Source organism: Sorghum bicolor, chromosome 7 (genome assembly GCF_000003195.3).
Source record: "Sorghum bicolor cultivar BTx623 chromosome 7, Sorghum_bicolor_NCBIv3, whole genome shotgun sequence".
NCBI lineage: Eukaryota > Viridiplantae > Streptophyta > Magnoliopsida > Poales > Poaceae > Sorghum > Sorghum bicolor.
Window position 1 is genome coordinate 44,885,991 of NC_012876.2, and position 17,946 is coordinate 44,903,936.

Consider the following 17,946-nt stretch of genomic DNA (forward strand, 5'->3'; position numbering starts at 1 on the left):
GGGTAGAGAGGGGTTTGGGTTCCTCGGCGCTTTTGAGAAAATTAAGTGTATATTTTCTATTGCGCCGGTGGGAATTTTAGAGAAGTTGTGGGAGTGTTTCTCACTCACCGGACGCAGGTGTTGGCAACACCGAACGCTGCCCCTATGCCCCTATGTATTTACATTCTTTATATACTTGTGGTTGTGTAGTTGCTTTTGTAATTACTTTAGCTTGTGTAGCTTGCTAGTTACCGTCTTGCTTGTGTAGCTAGTAGTTCCCTTTCGTGGCTAATTCGGTTTGTGTAACCTTGTTAGTCACATTACTTAGTTTGTGTAGCTAAGTAAGTTGCGCTCTCTAATTTAGCATTAGTTGCCTTGTTATTGAGCTTGCTAGTGAGCATAGGCTTTGTGCGCTTTGCCTTACTAGTTTGTGTAGGAGCTCTCCCGGTTTGCAAAGTACTAGTTGCATAGGTTTGTGTGACCTTGCTTTTAGAATTGGTTATATGAGCTATTGCTAAGGTAGCACCTTGTTTTTTTGTTTAGGATCTTTTACAAGGTGCTAGAGAAGATAGAGGGGTGTAGTCTTGGCTAGGCCGATAGATTTAATTCCGTATTTAATTCGGTTAGCCGATGCTTTAAATTTTTGAAAGGACTATTCACCCCCCTCTAGTCTGCCATCTCGACCCTTTAATTGGTATCGGAGCTAGGTCTCTCATTTGTGGTCTTCACCGACCCGAGAGGATGGTGGCTTATGGGCTAGATGTTGAGTGTCCACACTCTTTTGATAGCACACACTTTGCACGGTGGAGAAATTGGATGCAACGCAATTTTATGTTTATTTCTCCTCAAATATGGTGGATGGTAGATATAGTCTTTTCTAATGTGTTGGATGAAGATGATCTAACTCAAGCTCAAGAGAAATGCCTAGATCTAGACATCCAAGCTACTAACATCATGTATAGATCTTTGGATGATTGCATATTCGGAGAGATCATTGACATGAAGACCGCCCATGAGATTTGGGTATTTCTCAATGAGAAATATGGGGCAATCTCTGATGATGATGATGATGTGCCAAAGGTGGAGGCACATGAGGATGTTGAGCATGACCACAACACCGTGGTTGTGGAGGATTGCTCCACCTCATGGTTAAGTGATGATGACGATCAGTCAACCACAAGCTCACTTTACAAGATTGATGATGATGTCACAAGTGAGGCAAATGATGATACTACTTCATGCACACTTGATGGTGAAGATGATGGTTAATGCTCAAGCCATGACTATGATGCTACTACAAGCCCATCCACTACACCACATAGCTTAATGTCACAAGGTGACACCAAGGTATATAATGCTAATGTGGTTGATCATGTTGTCTCATATGATGAGCTGGTTAGTAGACTTGCTAGCATGGCCATGTCTTTAGAAAATGAGAAAGCTAAAACTTTGAAATTTGAAAATGAAAACTCATTTCTAAAGACCACATGTGAACAACAAAAGCATCTACTCTATGTTATTACTTTTTCACATTGGCTCATGTGGAACTTAGTGTTGCTCATGATAACTTAATACTAGATCATGCTTTTCTCACTAAGAGGCTTTCTAATGAAGAAACTAAAACTAGTGAAAGCTCATCATTTGGGTCAAATGATCTATCACATATTGTTACTAATCCTTGTGATGTAGGCAAGAAGCATGTATCCACCTCTTGTGATGATTTATTATCTATGCAATGTTCTTCACAATTAGATGCTTGTTCTACTTCTATGTCTTGTGAGACTAACCTTTTGAAGGAGAACAATAAGCTCAAAAGTGAAGTGAAGAATTTGAGAAACAAGTTGGAGAGGTGCTAAAGCTCAAAAGTCACCTTTGAGCATATATCGAAGACTCAAAGCAATTATGGTGACAAATGTGGCTTTGGCTTCAAGAAGAAGATGACAAAGGGCGGAAGAAAGCAAGATAAGAGATGAAGAAACAAGAAAGAGAGAAGCTCTCTCATTTCATGTGCTATCGGTGCCATGAAATGGGACATCTTGCTAATGGTTGCCCAAACAAGGAGAAGCTCAAGACGATGAAAGAAGAAGAGAGGCTAAAGCATGTCAAGTGCTTTAAGTGCCGCACTTGGGGTCATCTCACCTCAATATGCCCAACCAAGCAATTGGTGAAGCAACAAGAAGAGCCTCAACCAAAGCCACAAGTAGAGCAAGAAAAGAAGCCCCAAGCTCAAGTCAAGTTCAACCATCACGGTGATGACTTGATGATGAAGAAGAAGAAAACAAGAAGAGGTGGAAGAGCAAGGCATCCAATGCAAATCCAAGATGCCAAGATGATGAGCAAGGATAATGGAATCTTTGCCTCGAGGTGTCCTACCAAGCTTGAGAAAAAGGCTCAAGCAACTCTTAAGAGGCAAGGCAATGAGAAGCAACATACGAGCAAGGAAGAAAAGGCTCAATCCAAAAGAAGTTGCTACTTATGCCGGGAAAGGGGACACATGGCGCATTCATGTCCCCTAGGTGAGAATTCTAAGCCTATTTCAATTAATAATCATAATATGCTTAGAAAGGATGATGATGGTTCCTCTATGGTTACTATTACAAAACATCCCACTATTCATACTAAGGCTATGCCTAAGTATGTTGCACCTAACTTGAGAGGACCCAAACTAGTTTGGGTACCATCAAAAAGTGGATGAATCTATGTAGGTACCATCAGCATTGGAGGCTTGATTCAATTGATCCTATAATTGTTCATCATATGATTGAATCAAGTATTGAAGCCTAGTGCACATCCAAACCCAATGTCATGACAAGATAGTGAAGTCCAAATGTGCTACAACATACAAGTATCATATTTTAGTTGTGGTATTTTATTGGATTATTTGATGGCTTGCAAATACTTGAGTTGAAGCTTGCAAATTAGATGATCATGAGCTAACCAAGGTTATTATTTAGAGGGTACAAAATCTACCAGAAAAGTGACAATTATTGAATTGATCTAGAGTCACTTCAATTGAAAGGTCCTCAAGTTAGAACTGTCAAACATGAGAATATTGATTCACATGCTCAATGACATGCAAAATTTAGATAGCAGCCGTTCAACCTCTAAAGTCCCCTCCAGTCAACTTGGGCCCAAGAACCAAGCTGACGGGTATAATGACTATATTTCTAATCAATAATTTGCTGGAGTCAAAGATGGCTGGTAAGTGTAATACATTGATTATTTTGCATTTAGGTAAGGGTAGACATGCAACAACGAAGCAAAAAAAATTGCATTGGAGTTTTCATGGGATTTCGTGTTTCCAGAGAAGGCATGGATCTATCTATATTTGGGACTGGATGGAGTATGTTGCTACTATTAGACAATAAGCTGACCCAAGGAAAAGTCTCAGCAGAACCTTTTATAACTCCAATAAGCATTTCAAGCATTAAATCAGTATATATAGATATGGTGGAGAATCTAAGGAATGGGGGAAATAGGCGCTGCACTAAACAAAGGCAGAATGGGGCAAACACATGCTAAACCAACGAATCAGAGCTTTTCATAAGTGATATATCATCTTGCAAATAGAAAACTTTCTAAATTTGATTCTTCTGTTTTAACCTGATAAAATATACCAAGAAGGATTGCATCGTCATACAGTAGATCGCTTGCCTTAAAATATACCATTTAAGAAACCCCTACACAGTGATTGAACAGTTCAGTATCCCATTTTCATACTGGAAAAAAGTTATATTTGAATAGAGAAACAAAAATAGCGGCATAAGTTACCAGAATCCAGAAGGTGTCTTTTCTTCTTCCCTGCATCAAATATAAGAAAAATTATTCCAACTTATTTTACAGTGTTGAAAAGGTATCCAGAACCATCTCCCTAATAGATGGCCATTGCCAGCATGATATGTTCTTTTTCTCAGTGCACTACTCCAAAATTTGTGAAAGCAATTCTTTTATGAAGGGCCATTTCCTTGTGAGTCTTGAAAACAATTCATGTGAGATAATATTCAACTAAACCAGAGCTCCTGAACCCTAAGTAGTATGATAGCACTACATGAAAGATTATTTTGAGTATAGATATAGGTATATAGCAGTACTCTTGTTATGAGATGAGCTGCAATAAGATAAAACTCAGTAAACAGAAAATGGTCCGTGACAATACACAAAAGTGTGTGTAGATTTGCCAGCAATTGAACCATATAGAAACTCAATGTGGACACCTTGTTACGATGATACAAGGGAAATTGCATGTGTAGTCTGATTCATAAGTGTTAGACAAGCTGTTAGACAAGTCTGATTCATAAGTGTTAGGCATAGCATGGGCATGGCCACGTCACGTGGTGCCCGCCACTTTCTCATTGCCCCATGGCTGGAAATTCAGTAGCTCATTTCACTTCATACCCCCACCCCCCCACCCCCCACACACACTATCGAAGTGAAAAAAATAAATATTAAGTGTTCCCAGTCTTACTTTTTCCGTCCTGTGAAAGCGCAGGTAATATCATCAGGAGTTGGCTTGTTCGTGAATTCGGCTATAAGAATATACTTCTCTTTCCCATTGAGCTCGTCAACCCTTCGATAAATCTCATATCTATTTGGATAAGACATCCTGAAACAATAAGCTAATATAAATCGTAATGGTTGAAACAAAACAGAAGCAGTAGCAAGACAGTATGCTATTTGGAAGAATAAAAGTTGGTTAAACAAACCTTAAAGCTCCCATAATAGGATAGAATGAACCAGCATAGTAGAGAAGCCGGAATGAATAGCACGTCTCGAATGATGCAGCATACTTCAGCCTAATATCCCTTCCCATTGTCTGATCATCACAAATTAAGAAGCCAACTCAATAGTCAATACTGGCAGCTAAGGTAAGATTAACATTAAGTTAAAAAATAACTTACTTGCATCACACCACTTGATCCAGGCATATCCTGGAAATGCAAATTTGGGGACATAATTAGCACCCAGTAATTTTTTCTCGAACACGCAGGAGAGTTGCGTATCATTGTGTTAATAGAAGGATTTTTTTCTGTGACTAGTATTAATAGAAGGATAAGAGTCATACAGAGACCCAAAAACACACACACATAAACTAACAGGAATTAATTACCAGAAAACAGAAAGGTGAGACCTGACCCAGAACCAAAGGCACTCTAAACAACACCTCTTGCTGTGAGCAGGGTTAATCCCTTGGCTCCAGCCAAGCACCAAAGATGGGCTTCATCCCTATCAAGGTTCAAAGCAGTAGCCTTTATGTATAATCCAGAAATATGGGACTTTGAACCACTAAGATTGGAAACTGAGAAAACATAAATGTTACTCCTCCAGTGTCACATTTTTTCCTTAATGAAATGATACAGAATTCTCTCGTGTTCAAGAAAGAAATGTGACATGTGACAACTACTATGACATTCACATCAAATTAAAAATTTTCAAATATGAATCCAGTGATACCAAATACTCCCTCCATCCCAAATTACTGTTGAATAATTTGCTGCTGGACTTGCTAAGAAGTCTGCAACTGCAGACCAATCTTCAGTCAAGGCTGCAGCTAGGTGACTAGAAATGTGAAACTAAAGACCAGCTTTGAAAGGTTGAACAGCAGTCAAGCTGTAGTGGGAACACTTGACTAGGAGTAGTGAGGACACAGATTTTTGGTAGGCTATTGTGTCCTTAGCTAATAAGTATTGCAGGCTTATCCTACAGCTAGGATAGTAGACTTTGACTGCAATACAGCAGCCCACCTTCAGTAGCTTCAGTTCATACACAAACTGAACCTACCCCTTTGTATATATAATAGCAGCCCTAGTAATGTACTTTTCAGTTCAGTTGCCACAAACCAAAGAGCAGAGCTCTGGCCAGCGCTGGTGCTTGTGCTATGTGTGTGTGTGCTTGAGCTCAACCCCTTCTTCTACCTCTAGCCACAGTGAGTGTGTGGGTGTGCTGGTAAGCTTACTGCTTACCTGTGCAGCGATCCCATTACCGTGTGGGAAGATCGTTAACAGAGCAACCAAAAGGGTCAAATTCCACATAACAGTTATTGTCAGTGGCGAAACGACGGACAGAAACAAGGTTTTAATGAGATCGGGGGAAACAAGGACGTTGTTTAGATTAAAATTGTAAGGAAGGTGAGTGGTGCCGGTGGCAGTGATAGGAAGTAAATTGCCATTGCCAACAACAATAAAAGAGGGAGAATGAGCGGGAGGGGGGGAGAAGGAAGAGAGAATACCAGTGTCGGACGCCATGTGGCTGGTAGCACCGTTGTCGAAGTACCAGTCCCGCTGTGGCGGTTGAGTAAGAGACATAGTCTCAAAGCTTGCTGCAAGGGCCTGCTGATCCCAACCAAGAGGTGGAGGAGATTGTGGAGCTGGGACAGGGGCGAGAGGAGGGACGCCCTAGTGGCCAGCCCATTGGGCGGGTGGACCAGCAACATAGGCGTGATGCATAGGTGGCGCCGGTGCATGAGGAGTAGGAGCCCGGGGACCAGGCCACATATAGATGGACCCAGTCCACATGTTGTAGTAGTTGGCTGTAGTAGCCACAGGGGGTTCCGCTGCCTCCGATTGCAGACCACCAGGGGTGACCGAAATCGAGATCGGGTAGACCAGTCTACGCATCCTAGGATTGGAGCCTTCTTCCTCCGTTGATGACTCCACAATCACAAGATCCAGCTCCGACGGAATCAGGGCCAGGTTCGAGAACCAGGCCACCACTTTGAACACGTCACGACGCCCAGCCTATCCGGAAGAACGCCAGCAATCCAGCAGTGATCACAAAGTATTAGTTCCACTGTTGCCAGTTCCCAGGCATTGGCGGGGATGCCGCAGATGTCCACCTCCACAGGGGATCTCAAGGAGGCCGCCGTGGAGTTCAGGAAACGCGTCCAGCGCATGACATGGAGTCAAAGTGACAAGGAGATGAAGGCACAGCCGCCATTGTAGACGCGCTTCGCTAGCACAATGCTCAGCAATATCAAAAGGAACCTCGCATCCCCAAAACGCTTGCTTTAGCATCTACTTTAGCATCTCTGGAATATACTGTAATCCTTTCTTAAGGACCAAGTATGCTACCCTATATGTATCTTACATACTACACAATATTTCAATAAATTTGGTTAATGAAATCTAAATCTAGCCCCAAACTTGTGATTTGGTTCCAACAAATTTTAGCTCAGTTTCATCAGATGAATGTATCTTACATACTACACAATATTTCAACAATGAGGCTCTCTTGGGATTAGTTTAAATTTTCAGAACTGCTACCTCCAATATCCAACCAAACAGGCACGCTTGGGCTGTTAAGATTTTTTCGACTAAGCACGATAGCATTGATTAGAGGGAGGCAATAAAGCCAAAAATCAAATAAGTTTATTTGTAAAAGAAAACCTTTAGGCGAGGATTTATAAGAATCACAGGCCTGTCACCAGCAGCATCAGTCATAGCTCTCATATCCTGCAATTGTTTTTAAAAAAATGACAATGAAGATCAAGGAGGTGAATATTATACAAGTATTTTTAAAACAGGAGTGGAACAGGAAATAGAAGATTTACATCAATTATGCAGTTTCCAACAGCATTTTGCGGAGCAATGAGGACAAACATATCATCTTCTTTGTCAACCTCACTAGCACCTATAGTTTCGGTAAAAAACATTATGGTATTAAAAAATCAGGATTCCCAAACAGACAAATGATGTGAGGGGAACAAGAAATTTTTATATCCTATGATATCTTCTGAGCAATAATTTAGTACCTAGAAGAATCAACTGTACAAAAAAATTAAATTATAATATTAATTTCAACACAAGATTCAATGGGTGATGATTCAACCTAAAAACAAGAACATGCATTGCACGTATTTCATTAAGAGAAGGAAATATCATGCATATACTTGCTCACCACTCACTGCATAGGAAATATCAGGCCTTGTATATCAATCGACCAATCTTTGATATGTTTCTCTATTAACAAAGTCTCCAGACCGGGCATTGATTTGATGATTTTTGTCAATTGGAGTGCTACATGGCCAACACCCAAGCATTCCAGTTTCTTCTAACAAATCAAGAACATATTTCCTTTGAGAGAGAACAATCCCCTTAGGCGATCTAGCAATCTCAATTCCTAGGAAATACCGAAGTGGTCCTTACCTAAGGCTCTTCCTAGATTCTCCTGTAAACATTTGCTTTTCTCTGCATCATCTCCAGTAATCACTATGTCATCCACATGTACTGCCATAATGGTGATAAATGTCCTATGCTGATTATTAGGATATGTATATATTAGGATCCATTCGAGATATTAGGATCAATTAGAGAGACACCCTAGATTAGCTAGTTGCTAAGTATAGCCTAGTTTCCATGTACAGGTGATAACCTGCTGTATTTGTACCTTCCATGTATGCCTAATTGGCACTATATATGAAAGGCTCCCCACCCACATTGGGTGTGTGGTGATTCTCTACATGGTACCAGAGATTTAGGTTTTCCTCCCTCCCCACCATTTGTGCGCCTCCCCTCTGCCTCCTAGGTTGCCGCGCCTCCCCTCTGTAGCACCACCCCTCCCAGGTCGCCATGTCGACCTCCTCTACCTCCTCTGCCACCACGGCAGCCCCTGCCACCTCCTCTGCCCCAGCTCTCCTCGTCGCCCCCTATGCGACGATCTCTGTCAAAAACCATATTCTGCTGACCCTGGAGCTGAAGCACCCCAATTTCAATCAGTGGTCGCCGATCTTCACCTCCCTCTACGGGAAATTCGGTCTCCTCCTGCATGTTGACGGCACAGAGGAGGCTAGACCTACTGACCCTGCTTGGGTCATCGTCGATTCCTGCGTCCGCTCCTCGGCTCTGTCGGGTCCGACGTCCATGGCCTCACTGCTGCACCAGACCAGACCATGCGCGAGCTTTGGGTCGCCATCAAGCGCCTCTTTGAGGCCAACAAGGCGCCTTGCGCCATATTACTAAGTCACGAGTTTCATTCCATGATGCAGCCAAATTACTCTGTAAAGGAGGGTAACCAAGGAAGACACACGCCATGGAACGAGGAGACAATTTGTGGCGAGTCGTGGCACTTAGGTTAGGGTAGATATTGAAGGCACCTAGTTGGCTCTATTGTATTGTGACTGGCTGTCTATATCCAGCACCCGGGTGTGTGGTGTGATTCCTATACTTCTCTGCAACCACTTATGTTCCATACCCATAATTGTCAGTGAATAAGAGATTAGGCATGAACTCTACAACCAAAAGACCATCTAACCACCTGTCCTGAAGAAAGTGGAGGCCCTGAACCCAATCTCGGCCGATAAGCAAGTATGAAAAAAAGGTTTTTAAGTCACTTTCGACTTCCATGTGGAAGGTGACCTAGGTACACAAGCGTGATGATTCAATCTAAATTTACAATACTTCATTTTATTTGATAATTGATAATATCTGAGTATAGAATAAGTGGGCAACAGACCTAGTGCCCCAATATTAATGAAGGTGCCCTTTGCCCCATAGTCACCCCAGTCCATGAATTCCAAAATTTTTCTGATTCCTGCCAGTTGGAGTGGGATGCCAGCAAATGCACCTTGCCCCATGGAGCCTTGAACACAGACCTGCTATCAAGTGACTAGTCACGTAACTTTGTTACAAAGGGAGGAGAAAGGAGGGGACGGCTGAGCAATAATATACGCATTTGTTGCAAGGATAATCACCTTGACACGTTTTCCATCGTCAGCAAAGGATAGAGAAAGTTCTCTTACAAGTTCCATAAGGGTTCCTATGCGATAAACATCCTACCCATAAAAGAATTTGGTTGCAGTTAAAATCAGCAGTGTTTTCTGACAGACAATACAAAATATATAAATAACCACGTGTACTCTTACCACTTCAGGGTTAAGCTCAGGAATATTGATATCTATCTGCATGTTTGGGGAAGTGAGGACAGAGATTAGCATATACCAGTTTATTCTTAAAAACAATAGGTAGACAAACTTGAAATAAGAATTAGATTGTTCAGTTACATGAATTAATCACATGAAGCTCTATGCAACAGAAACTGAATAAATAAATAACACAAGGTGTGTTATGTCCTACTGTAATTATAATCTTTTAAACAAATTAACATAAATGAAAAAGATAAGTAGCAACCTGCAACCGAGTCTTTTTATCTTCAATAGCAAGTTTTGTAGCTTTTACCACATCGTTGTAGAAGTATTCCCTAATTTCCCTAGAATGTGGAATGTTATTCAACCTTGTTGGAATTCCACGCCATTCCTGGTTAACAGCCGTAGGGTGCATATGAACCATACAGATCCAAATCTTTGTAGTTCACATTAAAAATTCTTGCACAAGTCAGATGAAACTAAAGTATTATCTTGTGCATACATTTTTTGAAACTGTATCCACAGAATCTGGTCGTTTTCCTATAATAAATGAAAAGGTTTGATCATTTCCTATGAATAATAGAAGTGTGTGTTAATGTAACTGTTAGAAAAATAAAAACAATTAGACCTGAAAATATAATGCTTGATCAGTAAAATGTTTCAAAATTCCTGTGATTGGGTTCAAAAAAGAATGGAAAGTTAAAGTGCAATACCATGAAACAGTAGCTAAAGATGTCACCAAAGTCTTTTTTATAAAGTAAATACTGTTAGGATTTATTTAATTTAATTAAGAGAAAAGCGTACAATTGTACAACAGAAGAAGGGGGAGCTACGGATAGAGCCCTCCTATCTTGGGCCATTTCAAGCCTATGCAAGACTTCACGTGCTTGAGCTAACTGAGTTTTTATGTTTCCAACTGTTTTTGCACTCCAACTCTTTTTCCATGAGAAGGTCACCTTGGGACAAGTTCATATTAGGCAGGTCCAACTCTTTTTGCACTGCAACTCTTTTTTTGTGCTTGAGCTAATGTGATGACGCCTGTTAGAGTATGTGTAATGCAGGCCCATGTGGCTAGGCCCATGAGGCCCATGTATTTCTAACTATATGGCCACCCTGGTTAGGGTTGGCCTAAGTAATGAATTACAGTTCTCTAACATGGTATCAGTAGGCTAGGGTTTCTCTTCCCTGCTCTCTCCTCTCCAGGCGCCGTTGCCACTGGCCGGCGCGCCGCTGCCGGCAGCCATGGCCGGCCGGCCACCTCCTCCTCTCTCTTACTTCCATCACTTCCCCTCCCTCCCTACCTCGACTTGGGCACAGATTACGGCCGCTCCTAGACCAGGACCCGCCAGCGCCGCCGCCTCCCTGCCCGCGGACGCATCGGTGGGTGCCGCGCCAGGAGCAGGCGCTGCCGACGCTGGGGGGCCAATGACAGCGTTCTCCAGGGCACGCCCGTCAGGGATCCGGCCGCCGCCGCCGCCTACGCCCGCGCCGCCGCCACCACCGCCGCAGCTGGCCTCGGGATGCCCCTGGCGGCGCCCACTCTCCCTCCTCCTGCGCCTTCTCTGCCCGCAGGGGCGCCTCCTGCACTAGAGTTGGGCGGGAGGCACCTGGCTGCGCCCGATCTGCCCGGAGGGGCGCCTCCTGCACCTGCACTAGCAGTGGGCATCAGCAGCTCGCTCCTGGCCACGGCTGCTCTACCCAGGGAGGCCGCGGGCGCAGGCGATCTGCTCCAGGCAGCGGCCGCTTGCCCCGGTGCTGCCTTCCCCGCTCCGCCCCCACCCACGTCCCGCTCTGCCGTCGCAGCCGCCCTCGTCACAGCCTGGGCTGCTGCTGCGGAGGGCATAGCCCGCGTGCGTGAGGCCGCCATCGCCTGGGAGCGCGAACGTGATGCGGATGATGCCTTGGCTCGCCAGATCGCCGAAGCGGAGCAGCTCCTCGGCCTACCTGCCTCGCTCGACGTTGGGGCCACGTCCTCGGGATCGGCTGGTTCCCGCGTGTCTAACACCGCGGTCCTCTGGCACGACCCGGCCGACCCACTCGTGACCCAGCTTCACTACCAGGCTAGAGGGGTCCAGAACATTCGGCTCCTGGTCCCGATCATCCTCGAGCCGGAGTCGCCTTCCTATGGCCGGTTGTGGGACCTGCTCCTCCTCACCCACCGCCGCTACGCCCTCGACGACCACGTCCTCCTCGACACAGTGGGCGTGGCGCAGACCGCCTCGTGGCTGCACCTCAACAGCATCGTCCTCTCCTGGATCTTGGGGACGATATCCCTGGACATCCACGACCTCGTCCGCAACACTCCGACCGCTTGCGGGGCCTGGCTGGCGCTCGAGGGCCAGTTTCTGGGTAATGATGAGGCTCGGGCTCTACGTCTCGATGCATGCTTCCGGACGTTCGTCCAGGGCGACCTCTCCGTCAGCGAGTTCTACCGCCAGATGAAGGGCATGGTGGACTCCCTCGGCGATCTGGGCTAGCCCGTGGAGGACCGTATCCTGGTCCTCAACGTCCTTGCAGGCTCAGCGCTCGCTACGCTCACCTCCGGACGTGGATCACTCGTCAGCGGCCTTTCCCCACCTTCCTGCAGATCCGTGACGACCTCGTCATGGAGGAGCTCCAGCAGGGAGTTCAGGCCCCCTCGACCTCCACGCCAGAGTCCTCATCCTCCTCGACCGCCCACGCCGCTACTCCTCCACCCCGTTCGACCGCTCCGCCACAGTTGTCGCTCCTTGGTCCTCTCCCTCCCGGGGTGCGCGGGGATGGGGGGGCCGTGGCGGCCGCCGTCGCCGCGGCAGAGGCCATGGAGTTGGTCGTGGGGGCACCACAGCACCGACACCTCCACAGGGTGCACCCTGGCCATCCGACAAGAACCCATGGTCAGGGCGCATCTCCATGTGGCCGTTCCAGGCTTCCGGTGGCGAGCCTCGCCCGTCGGCGGCCATGCTCGCAGGTGCTCCCCCGGGGTTCCCCTCAGCGACCCGGTGGGCGGCCCCGTTCCCCGCGTCCCCGTGGGCTACTCCACCCGCGGCCTTGCCCGGGCCTGCCGGCTGGGACCAGGCGGCCTTGGCCCACTCCTTCGGCACCATGGCCCTGACACCACCAGTTGCGCCAGAGTGGGTCACCGACTCTGGGGCTACTTACCATACCACTCCTAACCCTGGTATCCTTTCTTCTGTCCACCCTCCATCTTCCTTTCTTCCTTCGTCCATCATGGTCACAAATGGGTCTTGTCTTCCTATCACATCTGTGGGTGCCGCCGGCCCCCATGGTTCCTTTCATCTTCCTGATGTTCTTGTTGCTCCTTCTATGGTTCACAACCTTCTTTCAATTTGTCGTTTTACAGCTGACAATTCTTGTTCTCTGGAGTTTGGCTCTTCTGTTCTTACTGTGAAGGATTTGGCTTCCCGGCGTCCTCTGCTCCGCTGTGACAGCACGGGGCCTCTTTACACTCTTCGCTTTCTGGCGTCTGCCTCGCCTCCTTCGCCAGTTTTGTTAGCTGCTTTCGCCACAACTACTTCCACTACTTCGCACCAGCGTCTCAGCCATCCTGGACGTGATGCCTTGATGCAGCTTAGTCATAGTTCTGATATTCGTTGTACTCGGGCTCACGATCAGCATGTGTCATGCGTACCAACTGGGTCGTCATGTTCGTCTTCCTTTTCATAGTTCTTCTTCTCATGCGGCCCACATTTTTGACCTTGTACATTGTGACTTATGGACATCTCCTGTCATCAGTATTTCTGGATACAAGTACTATCTTGTGGTGGTGGATGATTATCCACATTATTCCTGGACTTTTCTTTTACGTGCGAAGTCTGATGATTTCCTCGCGCTCGTCCACTTTTTCGCTTGGGTGTCCACACTCTTGATATCCTGGAGCGAACTGGGATGACTGACTGCAAGCCCTGCTCCACTCCAGTTGACACACAGGGCAAACTATCAGAGGACGAGGGTACACCAGTGACATATCCCACTGCCTATCGGAGTCTTGCCGGTGCACTTCAGTACCTCACCTTCACCTGGCCGGACATCACCTATGCAGTTCAACAGATATGTCTCCATATGAATGATCCCCGGGAGGCACACCTTACCACTCTCAAGCGGATCCTTCGCTACCTCCGCGGCACCGTCGACTACGGTCTCCTCCTTCACCGACGGTCGTCCTCCACTGAGCTCGTCGTCTACACTGACGGCGACTGGGCCGGGTGCCCGGACACTCGCCGCTCTACCTCCGGCTACGCCGTCTTCCTAGGTGGCAACCTGGTGTCCTAGTCGTCCAAGCGCTAGTTGATCGTCTCCCGCTCTAGTGCCGAGGCGGAGTACCACTCCGTTGCTAATGGCGTGGCTGAGGCTTCCTGGCTCCGGCAGCTCCTTGCGGAGCTCCATAGCCCTCTCTCACGGAACGCGTTGGTCTACTGCGACAACGTCAGTGCGGTGCACCTCTCCACCAAACCGGTGCAGCACCAGAGGACCAAGCATGTGGAGATCGATCTACAGTTCGTTCGTGATCGGGTCGCCATCGGCGATGTTCGGGTCCTCCACGTCCCGACTACCTCCCAGTTGCCGACATCTTCACCAAGGGTCTCCCGTCCTCGACCTTCACCGAGTTCCGTCTAATCTCAACATCACCAGTGGCTAGTTGCGTCTATGGGGGGCCTCGTGTGTTGTACTTCTTTTCATGTTCAGTCTGCAAACTCCGCTGCGCCGGCAGTTCAGACTGCGGGGGTGGGTGTTAGAGTATGTGTAATGTAGGCCCATGTGGCTAGGCCCATGTATTCCTAACTATATGGCCACCCTGGTTAGGGTTGGCCTAAGTAATGAATTACAGTTCTCTAACAACGCCAAAGTTATTGGCTTTTTATCTCCCAAAGTGCTTATGACGTAATACCCATTGGATCCTCTATACCATATTATTTGTTGGATCACTTAAACTGAACGATTTCTACTACCTACTTTGTCTTGTTGAGTTGCCTGTTTACAATCATCACAACCATGTGATATACCACTAGCCTAGATGGATCTCCATGCAATGCAGCTTATTATATATAGCATTTGATATTGTACCATTATAATTCCATAACTATTATGTAGCACGTGATAGTTACTGATAGATTGATTAGCCAACAGGCTTGAATACTTAATGATGGATTACAGAGGGTTTACATATATATAGGGACTAGGGAGCACGGGAGAGTGGCCCAAGGGGCCAGCTGAGTGTGAAAGGGCCTGTCCAGCCTAGCGGACGACACAGTAAGCTAAGAGATTACATAAAGGAGTAACTAATTCTAACAACCCCCCCCCCCCCCGAAGTTGGAACGTCGATGGAACGAACGTTTAGACTAGAGCGAAATTCGCTGAAGACAGATGAAGGAAGCCCCATGGTGAAGCATCGGCGTAATGTGACGTGGTGGGAACGTGGAGGACGCGGACAGGACCAATGGCGACCTTTTCACGCACGAAGTGGAGGTCGATTTCCATGTGCTTGGTGTGCTGATGTTGCACGGGGTTGGTAGAGAGGTAGACGGCGCGGACGTTGTCGCAGTAGACGAGGGAGACAGTCTGTAAGGGGTGCTGTAGTTCCTGTAGAAGTTGATGCAGCCAGGAAGCTTCAGCAACACCGTTGGCGACAGCACGGTACTCAGCTTCGGCACTTGACCGAGAGACGGTGGGCTGCTGTTTAGATGACCAGGAAATGAGACTGCCGCCGAGGAAGACCGCATAGCCGGAGGTGGAGCGCCGAGTGTCCGGGCATCCATCCCAATCAGCACCAGTGTAGACGACGAGCTGAGATGGATTGGACCGGGGAATGACCAGGCCGTAGCTGAGGGTGCCTTGCAGGTATCGAAGAATCCGCTTGGCAGCAGTCAGGTGAGCTTATTGGGGGTCATGCATGTGGAGGCAAATCTGTTGGACAGCGTAGGCAATGTCGGGCCGAATAAAAGTCACGTACTGGAGGGCGCCGGCGAGACTCCGATAGGCAGTGGGATCAGCCACCGGGGAGCCAGCATCGGCGGGTACCTTGGCGCAAGTATCAACAGGGGTGGAGCAGGGGTTGCAGCCGGTCATGCCATGTCGATCAAGGATGTCCAGAGTATATTGCCACTGAGAGAGAGTGAGAGTGTCCTTGTGGCGCTGAACTGCCACGCCGAGGAAGTGATGTAGGGGGCCAAGGTCCTTCATGACAAACTCTTTTTTCAGAGCAGTAATCACTCGGAGGAGGAGCTGCTGAGAGGAGGCGGTGAGGACAATGTCATCCACATATAGGAGTAAGTAGACAGTTTCAGTTCCACGATGGTATATGAACAAGGAGGTGTCTGACATGGCTTCAGTGAACCCTAGGGTGAACAGATAGGCAGCAAACCGACTGTACCAGGCACGGGGCACTTGCTTCTGCCCGTACAGAGACTTGCTGAGCTTGCACACGTGATCTAGAAAAGCAGGATCAGCGAACCCGGTGGGCTGAGCATTCTTCACATCAAGTTGATGGATTGGCCAGTTCCAAGTGTGCGCCAAGGTAATGACGGTGCGGACGGTGGCTGGTTTGACTACAGGGCTGAAAGTCTCGTCGTAATCAACACCGGGACGCTGGGTGAAACCGTGAAGGACCCAGCGAGCCTTGTATCTTTCCAGGGAACCATCAGCATGAAATTTATGTTTGAAAATCCACTTTCCAGTGACCACATTGGCCTTGTTCGGACGAGGAACAAGATCCCATGCGTGGTTGTCCAGAAGGGCAGCATGTTCTTCCATTGCTCGGTGCCAGTGAGGATTGGCAAGAGCATCACGACATGAGCGCGAAACTGGAGCCAGCGCTTCGGTGTGCAGGGCAAGACGAGGCTGGCGGTACCCTGACTTCCCACGGGTTGCCATGCTAAGGGAGTTGGCAACCGGCGGGATGGGGACAGCCGTTGGTGGAACCGGAGGGCCGTGCTTGACGTAGCGCAGTGGAGACGGGACGATGCTGGAGCGGCGCAGAGGGCCCTCCGCAGCGAGCTCAGGCGAGGAGCTGGGTGTGGGGGCGCCTCGAGTAGACGTGGACAACCGGCGGCTTGATGAAGCGAGGAGCCAAGTGCGCCACGGGCGGTGTGGGTGCCACTGAGGTGGACGCCGAGGGCGCCGGGGGTGACGCCGCGGGCGCCGGGGATGCCGTGGGCACCGAGGGCGGTGACTGGGAAGGTGGCGTGCGAGGCGCCTGATGATCTGGAGGCGACGCAGGAGTGGCAGTGGACATGCCATGTGAATGCGAGCTAGGTACCGGGGCGATCCGCGGCTGAGGTGCGGGAAAGCCCGCTGGTGGCGAGTGAGGCGCCGGGTGGCCGTGTCCAGCCATCGATGGGCCGTTAGGCCCGGGTGTACCTGCAGGGAAGGGTAGCACTGGCAGGGGATCATCGTTAGTTAGAAAATCTAGCTCCTGAGAAGGAGGCATGGGCCGACGGAGGGAAAAAGGGAATGTTGTTTCATCGAAAACAACATGGCGAGAGATGATGACACGATGGGTGGCAAGATCTAGGCACCAGTAGCCCTTGTGGTCAGGCGAGTAGCCGAGGAACACACAAAGAGTTGAGCATGGCCGAGGAACACACAAAGAGTTGAGCATGGAGCCAGTTTGTGGGCAGCAGTGGCAGTGAGGTTGGGGTAACAGGTGCACCCGAAAGCGCGCAGGTCATGGTAAGAGGGAAGGGTGCCATGAAGCGCAAAGTGAGGGGTGCTCATGTTAAGGGTTTTGGTGGGGAGCCGATTGAGGAGGAGAGTGGCAGTGGCAAGAGCATCGGCCTAGTAGGAAGGGGGCATGGAAGCCTGAAAGAGGAGGGTTCGGGTGACATTGTTGGTGGTGCGAATCATGCGCTCGGCTTTCCCATTTTGCTGTGAGGTGTAAGGGCAAGACATGCGAAGAGTAACACCATGAGCAAGGAAGAAAGCACGAGAGGCTGAGTTGCCAAACTCGCGACCATTGTCACATTGAACTGTTTTGTTGGTGTAGCCGAACTGAGTGTGCACATGAGCAAAGAAATTGGAAATAGTGGAAAAAGTATCGGACTTCAACCGAAGAGGGAACGACCAATGGAAATGAGAGCAGTCATCAAGAATCGCCAAGTAATATTTGAAACTTG

The 17,946-nt window shown here is 47.9% G+C and overlaps 1 protein-coding gene across 19 annotated transcripts in view; it reads right to left on the reverse strand.

Moving 5' to 3' along the window:
* Positions 3,350–17,946, reverse strand: part of LOC110436757 (probable adenylate kinase 5, chloroplastic) — a 30,563-nt gene continuing 15,966 nt past the window's right edge. For 3 of the 19 annotated variants that reach the window (XR_002454590.1, XR_002454591.1, XR_002454588.1), the window contains exons 8-20: positions 10,338–10,375; positions 10,101–10,226; positions 9,836–9,871; positions 9,665–9,745; positions 9,427–9,565; positions 7,526–7,605; positions 7,362–7,427; positions 6,206–6,713; positions 4,878–4,907; positions 4,683–4,792; positions 4,445–4,582; positions 3,751–3,780; positions 3,350–3,659 (exon numbers count right to left, since the gene is read on the reverse strand). Coding sequence is in view for 8 of the 19 variants with exons in the window: in XM_021464214.1 (XP_021319889.1) it covers positions 3,635–3,659; positions 3,751–3,780; positions 4,445–4,582; positions 4,683–4,792; positions 4,878–4,907; positions 7,362–7,427; positions 7,526–7,605; positions 9,427–9,565; positions 9,665–9,745; positions 9,836–9,871; positions 10,101–10,226; positions 10,338–10,405 (929 nt within the window). In the remaining 11 variants the exon portion in view is untranslated. The other 16 variants (XR_002454587.1, XR_002454589.1, XR_002454585.1 and 13 more) reach the window with 13 other exon arrangements.